This window comes from Vigna unguiculata, chromosome 10 (assembly GCF_004118075.2).
Source record: "Vigna unguiculata cultivar IT97K-499-35 chromosome 10, ASM411807v1, whole genome shotgun sequence".
In the NCBI taxonomy this organism is placed as follows: domain Eukaryota; kingdom Viridiplantae; phylum Streptophyta; class Magnoliopsida; order Fabales; family Fabaceae; genus Vigna; species Vigna unguiculata.
In genome coordinates, this window is record NC_040288.1 from 285,552 (window position 1) to 296,704 (window position 11,153).

The following is an 11,153-nucleotide window of genomic DNA, read 5'->3' on the forward strand; positions in this document are numbered from 1 at the left end:
GTTAAAAAGATTATATTCTTTTAAAATTTAGAAATTAATATATTTAAAAATTTAGAAGAGGGAAGAATTTTAATTTTTTTCTGATTGCAAACATATTTAACTAAAAAATACTCATTTTCAAGAATTTGTTATAAAATATGACTCCAAAAAAAATAGTCTAAGAAGGTGATATGTACATTTTGAAAATTTTGTTTTGAAATACATTTTAAAAATTCTATTTTAAAAAACTTATTCCAAAAATTCCACTCTAGAAAACTTATTTCAAAAATTTCAAAAATCTTGTTTTAGAAAACTTCCAAACAAATAATTCAAAAGTCACTTTAAAAAGAAAAATGAGGTTTTGATAATTTGGGATGAGCCAAGAGATTATGGTAATGAAGAAAAAAAACAAGTGTAAATGAATAAAGGAATGGGTTGTATTCTTTGAAACTTTGTTCTCGAGAAAATTCTCTTCACTCTATAGGATATTAGAACATCTTTTTCTCTAAAATTGAATTTCTATTTATAAAATAATGTTATAATCTATTGATGTTAGAAGATATTTTTGAAAGAAGTAACGTGCTGATATTAAACTGTGTGTCATTGTGGTATTGTTCAAATATGATAGACCAGCGAAATTCAAATTATCTTAAGATTTAATCTAAAATTTAATGTACTAAAAAAATTGATTTTTTTATGGACAAAATTTAGATATAATGCATTAAATTCATTGATAATTAATTACTATTTACGGATTACATGTTGAAACAAATACATATATAATTATTTGTAGATAATTTTTATTTTTTTAGCGATAATTGCAAAATATGAGAGGTGAAAATAATTTTTATTTTTTTAGCGATAATTGCAAAATATGAGAGGTGCAACTGTAAGACCCTAGAAAATAGCGTTTTAAAATGGATAATGGTTTAAAAATAGTGAGACTCGATTATTTTAATATTAAAAGGTGTTAGTATAAATAAAATTCTTATAAACGAGTTTTATTATTTTAAAACACATCATCTCTCTAGAAACTACTTTTCTAGAGTTCTCTGACTTCTCTCTATAGGTTTTGTCTCTCTAGTCGTCTGATTGAAGAACCGAGACCGTAGGATTGATCCTCTCGGCGAGCTCTTCAAATTGGACTGATCAGTTTCTCCGTTCGCGTAAGTTGAGTTTTCGCTCTCTTTTTAGTCTTTCTGTTGCATGCAAGCCCTCTTCCGCTTGCATGCGACGTTTTAATCATCAGTATGAGTATCTGCTGATCAGTGATCATAACGGTATGTCCTGATTGTTCTTGTGATGTTTCTATATGTAGATAGAGCATCCTGTGGAGTTAGAGGTGTTGACGTTTTTAAGGCGTTGACGTTTATAAAGTTGTCTAAACAGAATAACAGGTGAGGGAAGATAATTGTTTTACTTGAATTTCGTATAGAAATCATTCTGATGACTTTGAATTGCATGATTGATTGTTGTATGAGTGCTTGAACTGTGTAATTAAGTGTATGCTTGGATTGTGCTAGATTTTTTTACTGTTGCATGTGAGAACAGATTGGGAATATGGTATTTTCGCCTAAGCGAGCATCTCTCGCCTGAGCGAAAACACCAGAAACTCATCCCCTGTTTCTGCGCGAGATCTCGCCTAGGCGAGCTAGTCTCGCTTGAGCGAGAGTCACTCTCGTCTAAGCGAGACAGCTTAGCCTGAGCGAGAATTTGCCCAAAGTTTGGGTTGTTCTCTGTTTCGAGCCTCGCTCAGGCGAGAATGACTCGCCTAAGCGAGAGAGCCTTTTTGCCTTGGCGAGACCTTCCAGCTTGGGCGAGAACCTCTGCAGCTGAGTGCTATTTCTCTGTTTCTAATGGATGAAACTATGTTTAAATGTTAAAACATGAACTTAGTTACGATATGCATGAATTGTTATGACTGGTAATATGTGTGGTGAAATTGCATGAAGTTGGAATATGAGAAGAAGTGGTTGAACTAGGATTTCAAGAGAAATTCTAAGAGGAATGTTTTAGTGTATGTAAGGACATGAGGACTCCGTATGGGTTGGTATCCTGACGCTCCAATAACCATTAAGGCTCATGTAGAGTGTAATGGATTATGTCGTGAGGAGTAGCAGGAGGTCCTAGTCTGTGGACCCGATTCAGTCACAAACGCGAAGGGAACTTACCTTGGGAGTGGTTGGGTGATAACCCCTTGTGTCCAAACTCTGCAGAGTTTGGGAAACGTCATAGGTGCAAGCCACCCAGAGATCCAATGTCGCTTACATAATCCAGATATCGAGTCTAGAGTAATATATTTGCATTGTTTTTGGGGTGGTTTATGTGATTCTGGTGAAAATAAGAAAGATTGCATGATTTTCTATTTATAATTGAAGTGTATGATTCATTTAATCAGATTAGCTTATCCTTGCTTTTAGTGTGTCTGTCACGTGTTGTATGTTTCCTTTTGCGATGATCACCTATTCGGTGGGAGCAGATGTGGTTGCAGTGTCAAAGGCGCTTCTGGAGGATGAAGAGTCATCGTTTAAGTGTTGAGAAGGAGGTTTCCAGTGGGAGCTTTATCAGTGTTCATTTTAAGTATAGAGTTTATTAGTTTAGTTTAAGTGTATAAGCGATATATTTTTATAGTCATATCTTTTGTAAGACTGTATTAATATATTGTGTACACTGAATTATCTGTTTTGGAACTATGATGAAACTCCCTATTTTAATTAGTTTTAAGCTGCTGAAATTGGGATGTTACAGCAACAATAAAAAAAAACATCAATATTTATTAAATATGTAAGTTTTACATAAAAAAATAATTCACTAACACTAAAAATACAACTCATAATAATCATTTGAAAAATTTTACCAAATGGATTGACATTTATTCTTTCTAGCACTTGAAAGCCACCATCACCTCTATTCTAAAGTTTAAAGTTTGAATTTTATGTGATTAAGAAAATTTTCTTCATATGTAGTCATAATCAATCTCTTAATTGAAAGCTAACTTTTTTTCTTCTATCTTTGCATAATAAGTTATTTTCTTCTCTATCTCTTTCCTTACTTGGATGTGTAGGTCTTTCACAATTTTTACTTTCTCAATTCGATCACTACTCACCATAGCACCATTAAGAAGAAGAGATAGCAAATCAAAATTAGTTAAGAGACTAAGGACAATTCTAAAAAGTGAGAGAGAAATTGTAGAATAGTGAAGTTCCTTGTCTTAAGTAAAATAATTATTTTGATTTTCCTTTAACTTTTTAATACAATTAACAATAAAGTGTTATTCTTAAAGTAACATTTTTTTTATCTTCAATTTTTTGAGCATAGTACTTTATTTTAAAGGATTTTGAAAAGTTTGAAATAACTATAGGTCGAGAATAATAGATGAGAATAGGTGCATCGATAAATGTTCTTTTAATTTTTTTAAAGACAATTCCTTGATTTTCACCTAATTGAAAAACATTTTTTTTAATTATCTCATTCAAAAAGGCGATGTTATTATGATTAAATCTTAGACAAATATTTCATATAAGTCGGTTAACTTGTAAAATAATTTCACTTCATTTATATTTGATGTGATTGGTAAATCTATAATAATTTTATTATTTTTCCATTCTATTTGAGCTCCTTTGAAGCTCATAATAAACATAAAAAGATAACATTATTTATATTTGTATCGTATAGGATTAAGGTCATCTCGACTTACAACTAAAACCATTATACACAAGAAGAGGGCATGTTGGATCAGCTTAGCCAGCATCATATCTATTAGCACAAGTGACCTTGGTGGTTGATGAAGATTTAATGAAGCAAGTGCATGAGATTATGTGTGGTTGATGAAGAATTGAAGAAGAGTTGTTGTTGATCAAGTTTGTGAATTGTTGCATCCGAAGTTATCACGAAGATCTCAAAGCTTGAAGATTGTATTGTATTCGTAAACTATATGACATAGGATAAATGTCTTTTGTATTGTGTTTGTCCTTTTCAATTTGTTAAAAATGTTTTTAACAAGTTAAATGGCTTGCTGCATATAATTCTAGCATGAATGTATTCAATCAATTGAATTGTTATTCAATCGATTGATTTCAATTAAGTCAAGTTAAATCAACAGATTATACGGATAAATCAACATGTTGAATTCACTTATGAACAAGCTATTAAAGCTAGCTTTTCAAGGAGTGGAGTAACTCTCTCTTTGTGGATTACACAATGTGGAGCTGGTGATTGAAGATCTTTTGAATCTTGGAGCATTTTTGCTTGTGTTGAAGAAGAACATGTGTTTTGGTTGGCTAGGGAGAGCCTTCATCCAGGTTTAGTTGTTATTGTGCTTTTGTGTGGTTCCTAGGGTGATTATAGGTTTGTAAGTGGGATCTTACAATTTCAGGGATAAGATTCTTGTGGTATTTAAGAATTTTGGTGTTTTGCTTTATTCAAAAGTGTATTCTTTTAGAAATTTTATAAAACTTTTGATATAATGTATGATCAGACTCATGTTATCCTGATAAACTGGATGTAGCTCAGGTATTGAGTGAGCTATTATAGAAATCAATATTTGATCATTTCTCCCTCGTCTTGTTCTTCATTTAAATTACAAGAAAACTCATTAAATCAATCTTTGCAGACACAAGTATTTTTGTCATCCCTAATAACAAAGTTTATACAAAATTTGTCTGAATAGAATAAATCCAAAACATATATTTCAATATTCTTAAAGAGATAAAAAAGAAAAAAAAAAACAGTTTCTTACAGCATATTATAGTCAATTTATTAAAACCTGCTTCTTTAAGAATTATTAATTCGACCCTATAATTTTATTTTTTTTTAAGTTATATTGCTTGAAAAGAGTTCATTTCAATCCTTGTCTATTCCACTTGAAATCTTTTAAGTCTCTACGAAGTTATTAAAATATTCTCTTAATTTTGAAAGTTTACACATGTTTTGTTTACTTTTTTATAACATATATAAATATAAAAGAAAACAATAACAGTATAATATACTTTTTTGTTTATGATGTGAATAGATAACCGAAGATTTCATGTGTAAGTCATGTTTTCTGCCTTCCAATCACTCTATTCGAAAGGTTGACATTGAGCTACTCAATCACTTATTTAGTCTTCTTTGCAATTCTCTGAAATTTTCCATCTTCAATATTTTTTCGAACTGATTACATTTTAAGTGATAAAAGAATAGTCAAAGTGGTTTACTTTTAAATAATTGTTGTATAAGTAGAAATTACTATATGTTTGGTGAAAAAAAGAGTTTTTAAATTAGAAGTGAGTTTCTCTAGTCTACTGCATTTTTATATGCATAATGAAAAATAAAGATTTTAAGTTTCTAATTTTTATATGTTATTAATTTATATTTTATTTAAGTTTAATTGAATTTTAAGTCTCATAAATTTGAATATATGATATTTTGATTTATATAAACTAACGAGTAAATTTTATTATTTTTTAATTGAAAATGTATTATACATCTACATCACTAATGCTGATCAAAGTCTCTTATCCTCTTGTTATTAATTTTTTTTAATAAAAGCAATAAAATATTAATCATAAAAGTACATATTTCTTAACACTTTAACATAAATAAAAAAAAATGAGATAAGATAATAATTATATCGTCCATAAAAGAAGTTAAACCATATAATTGAGAAAAAAAAAGTTTATCAATGTTGGAAACACAATCACCAATTTTTTCATTCAATACCCTTTCAACACTAACAAAATAACATTTTTATTTTAAACTATAAAATACTTTAGGGTGAATTAACTAAATAAATATAGATACTATTTTTTTATTAGATATTGGAAAATAGTAGGAAAGTGAAGAAAAGTAGATGTAAGCTTTTCCTTGTTCAAATTATATATTTTGACCGAAGGGACACGCAGGTCCCTATGTTTTTGAACTTTCATGCATACTTTCATGCACGACTTCAACTGTTCATTACTGCGTTTACTTCTCATTTCATTTTTCTCTAAAAAACCATCAAACTCATTTTTTAATAAACACTTTCTTCTCCAAATCATATATTTATATGACCAAATCTTTGAACATTTATCTTCTAAAATCACATTCAGCTCTTAATCAGTCTTCAAAAAACCACTGCTCATGATACCCACTTAATCAGTCTTTTTCATTGGTTTCTTGCCTTACAAAAATCAACCAACTTTGTTTATCATTAACATCTTAGACTTTTCAGTTTCATGAGTAACAATGACGGAAGGAAAGTACTAAGAAAAACAAGAGGAGATGAAAATGTTGTCTTCTTTGACTCTTTCGTTTTAAATAATGACACCAACTTCATCATTGGCACACAGTGTCATGCAAAATGGCATCTTCAACACTGTGTTTCGTTCTTCTCCTTTCTCTGATGTTGTTCCATAATTTCCATGCTTCGTCTTCTTTATCTCTTTCCGTCGAAAACTTCAAAAAAGATGTGATAGAGTCATCGCCGGAAAAAACATTCACAGCAGGCTTTTACGCCGTCGGAGAAAACGCTTTCTGCTTCGCAATATGGTACACGCGCTCACCGGACACCGTCGTTTGGATGGCCAACCGGGACCAGCCGGTTAACGGAAAACGCTCCACGCTATCCCTTCTCACGACCGGCAACCTCGTACTCACCGACGCCGGCCAGTTCCAAGTGTGGTCCACCAACACCGCCGCCGAATCCAGACAAGTCCAGTTACGTTTGCACGACAACGGCAACCTCGTACTCCTCGAAAGCCGGAACAGTTCCTCCGAGGTTGTGATGTGGCAGAGCTTCCATTTCCCAACCGACACGCTTCTTCCCGGACAATCTCTGACGAAGAGCAGCAGCCTGGTTTCCTCGAGAAGCGGGAGCAACTACTCCTCCGGTTTCTACAGGCTCTTCTTCGACTCCGAGAATGTTCTTCGCATCATGTACCAGGGTCCTCAAGTTTCCAGCGTTTATTGGCCGGACCCTTGGCTTCAGAATAACAACTTCGGGAACGGTGGCGCCGGAAACGGTAGATCCACTTACAACGATAGCAGGGTCGCCGTGCTTGATGATTTGGGGTACCTGGTTTCTTCCGATAACTTCACTTTCAGAAGCATTGACTACGGCACGGTGCTGCAACGGAGGTTGACCCTCGATCACGACGGTGGTGCGAGGATGTACAGCAGGAACAATGGGGAAGAGAAGTGGACAATGGCAGGGGAATTTCGCTCGCATCCATGCTACGTTCATGGGATTTGTGGGGCTAACAGTTATTGCAAATACGACCCTCCCAGTGGAAGAAAGTGTTCGTGCCTTCCAGGTATGAAAAGGAGACATTTTGAACTTTTCCAGAACCAGATTTCAGTTTTAGAATGTTATGTTCTTTTCTTGTTAAGTGTTTGATGAAAAGAATTGTGTGAATAGGTCATTCCTGGGTTGATAGCGAAGACTGGTCTCAAGGTTGCAAACCAACCTTCGAGATTTTGTGCAGCAGCAACAACAACAGAACCGAGGACGAGACTCGCTTCCTGCGCATACCTGATGTTGATTTCTACGGATACGACTATGGATACTTTGGAAATTACACCTATCAACAGTGTGAGAATCTCTGCTCGCAGATGTGCGAATGCAGAGGGTTTCAACACAGCTTCTCAGTGGAAAATGCTTTCTTTCAGTGCTACCCGAAGACCCATTTGCGTAATGGGAATAGTCAACCAGGTTTCATGGGGTCATTCTTCCTGAAACTTCCTTCATCTTCTCGTGTTGAGTTTGAGAACAACATAAAAAAGAATGGCTTGGTTTGTGGGGGAGATAGTGATCAGGGCGCAGAGCTGCTTCACAGATCGTATGTCAAAGAGGGAGAAAATGGATCGGTGAAGTTCATGCTGTGGTTTGCAAGCGCCTTGGGAGGAGTTGAACTGGTGTGCATCTTTCTGGTGTGGTGTTTCTTGTTTAGGAATAACAGAACGTTACCCTCAGGTGCTGAGGGACAAGGGTATGTTCTTGCAGCGGCTGTGGGATTCAGGAAATTCAGTTACTCTGAGCTGAAACAAGCCACCAAAGGTTTCAATGAAGAGATAGGAAGAGGTGGTGGAGGTACAGTGTATAAGGGTGTCTTGGAAGATAATCAAATCGTGGCGATAAAAAGATTACACGAAGTAGCAAACCAAGGAGAGAGTGAGTTTCTGGCAGAGGTAAGCATCATTGGAAGGCTTAACCACATGAACTTGATATGCATGTTGGGGTATTGTGCAGAGGGAAAGCATAGGTTGTTGGTTTATGAGTACATGGAGAATGGTTCTTTGGCTCAGAACCTTTCATCAGCTTCAAATGTGCTTGACTGGAGCAAAAGGTATATCATTGCCCTGGGAACAGCAAGGGGTCTGGCATACTTGCATGAAGAATGCTTGGAGTGGATTCTGCATTGTGACATCAAGCCACAAAATATACTTCTTGACTCTGATTACAAACCAAAAGTAGGGGATTTTGGGTTGTCTAAGCTACTTAACAGGAACAACCTCAACAATTCAAGCTTTTCAAGGATACGAGGAACAAGAGGTTACATGGCACCTGAATGGGTGTTCAACCTGCCAATCACTTCCAAGGTGGATGTCTACAGCTATGGCATTGTTGTGTTGGAGATGATCACTGGAAGGAGTCCAACAACAGGTGCTCCAATCACAGAGTTAGAAGCAGAGTCAACTCATCATGAGAGGTTGGTGACATGGGTGAGGGAGAAAAGGATGAAAGGATCAGAAAATGGATCATCTTGGGTGGATCAAATTGTTGACCCTGCTTTGGGAACAAACTATGACATGAATGAAGTGGAGATATTGGCAACAGTGGCTTTGGAATGTGTGGAGGAAGAGAAAAATGCTAGGCCCAGCATGAGTCGAGTAACAGAGAAGCTGCAGAGTCATATGCACACGATTGTTGATGTTTTGAACAAAGAATAGCCATGCATCTCTCCTATGACAGCAAAGTTCTTGTTCTTGATAATACTACAATTAATATTTTTAATTCAGTTAGGGACTGTGATCCTCTTTGTTTTGATTTGTTTGTTACCATGTTGTTCTCTTGTTAAGTAGCAGAGTTAAATTAGTGTGTAAAACCAGTTTGAATATTGTTTTTTTGTCTCTTCCAAAGGAATAAGATTAGTGACTTTTTCTTTTCTTGTTGTGAAAGAGTAGACACCTGTTGATGAAACTTCAAACCCATTGCACTAAGCTTTGAATGAGATGAAAATGAAGCAAAGTGTTTGTGTGAGAGTGAGTGTACCAATAAAACCAGAGCACAACATTCTTGCAAACCTTGTGAAGCTAAATTAAATTGACTATTTTTTTACATTAATTTACATATATTGTTATATGTGAAACAAATATAAAACAATCAAACAAAATTTTATTCCGTGTAAAAAAAAAAAAAGGAAAGCCGGTTTATATTTGTATAGCATGTAACACTCCTAACAAATATTAAAATTCATAAGATAAATTTAATTTTATTTATTTATCTTGCATCCTATATTCATCCATCTCCAAATAATAAATATTCAGTTTGATTCAAAAGTTGTTTTTGACATGAAGTCATGTAAAGTAGAAAAACTCCTTAAAGAAAAGAGAGTTTAGAGAGAGAGAGAGAGAGAGAGAGAGTATTTGGCACTGGCAATGTTGGAAACAAAGCACACAGTTCCATCTTCACACAAGGAAGCCAACATGTCCCATTTTTGCTCCAACAAATCTGATTCCTCTTCTCGTGTAGCAAGAAGCTTCAAAAACTCAGCATGGAGCATGAGTTCTCTAATGACTGCATTGCCAGAATCTCCCTCCACCATCTGCAGCAACGCCTCAACCACATTTCATACAAACACACACCATGCCACTGAGTTCTCCACTCCAAGACACCACGTTCGTACAATCACCGACCCTTCAAGAAACTCCTTCTTTGCTTCATCTTCCAATCAATCTTTCTACCAAAATAATCACTTTCTGCATTACTCTTTTCACCCACATTAGTTTTCTTGCTGCATTCCTTTTGATTCTTTCTGGGTTCTTGGAAATGTCTCCCATTTTTCATGACACTGATACGAAGTTTCTTGATTAACCATCATGCATGTTATTGACTGGTTTGATTTATGCCATCATTGAATGAACTCAACTCACTCCAATATACCCTTTTTTTTTTTTTTTTTCCTTTTGGAATCACAGAGCCATGGCATGGCCTGCAACATTGACAATGGCGACAACAACAACAGCAAGCTCTCAACTTGCCTCTCAGACATTGATGAATGGTTGGAACATGCCAATAAGTTCTGCAGATCCTCTAACCATCCTACAGGTTTGTCATGTGATCTCATGTCTACCTGGTTCCTGCTTTCTAATGCGTGTTTGGATTCATTTTACATGATTTTGAATTAAGTTGAAATATCTTATTGAAGATCAATATTTATAGGGAAAGAATTGGTTTTTAGTTAAATTCCATCGAGTTTGTGGAATAAAAACTATTAGAAGATAAATCTCATTAACATTAATTTTACAAAATCCAATAAGTAAACACACTAAATGCAATTATTCATGATACCTATTGTAATGTTTTGATCAGAATCTATTGATTCTGGGCAAAATGGAAGCCAAGAAGAAGAAGAATACTCGAGACTCCCAGCACTGTGCAACAGCTACCCTGTGGCTCAAGAACATGGTGAACTGCACAACATAACATTACCCTGTGTTAGAGAAGAGAGTCCTGTTTTCAAAGGCCAGACATGCCTTACCTGCACTCACAGAACAGCAAAATGTGGAGGCTATGAACGAACAAGACTGATGGGACCATATGATGAGTTTTTCGATGATGTTAGGAGGAGGAAACAGGAAGCAGAAAGAGATGCACGTAAGGCCAAGCACGTTGAACTTATGCTAAAGTGAGTGAGAACTACGCAGAAATTTCTCAAACCTATTATTACTTTTTGTTTGTGTGATTGTCATTGAGACAGTAACAAGATAAATTTGTTTGTAGGATGAGAAGAAAGGAACACGCCATAAATGATTGGGAGCTGCAGCAAACAAGAAAAGCTATGGACAAGATGGATAAAATTCAGGCATGTAAGCTTGTTCCATCTATGTTACATTTAAATATGTAGATTGTGCACTATTTATACCCTTAGTAGGGTAGAAAAACAAAGCACAAACTGCTTGTTTTACATTGAATTGTGTACATCAACCCTCAA

At 34.9% G+C, this 11,153-nt stretch overlaps 1 protein-coding gene across 1 annotated transcript; it reads left to right on the forward strand.

Moving 5' to 3' along the window:
* Positions 1 to 6,276: 6,276 nt before the first annotated feature.
* Positions 6,277 to 9,107, forward strand: LOC114167181 (putative receptor protein kinase ZmPK1). The gene is made up of 2 exons (XM_028052176.1): positions 6,277 to 7,253; positions 7,358 to 9,107. The coding sequence occupies exons 1-2, from the start codon at positions 6,302 to 6,304 to the stop codon at positions 8,887 to 8,889; spliced, it is 2,484 nt and encodes an 827-aa protein (XP_027907977.1). The 5' UTR covers positions 6,277 to 6,301; the 3' UTR covers positions 8,890 to 9,107.
* The last annotated feature ends 2,046 nt before the right edge of the window (positions 9,108 to 11,153 follow it).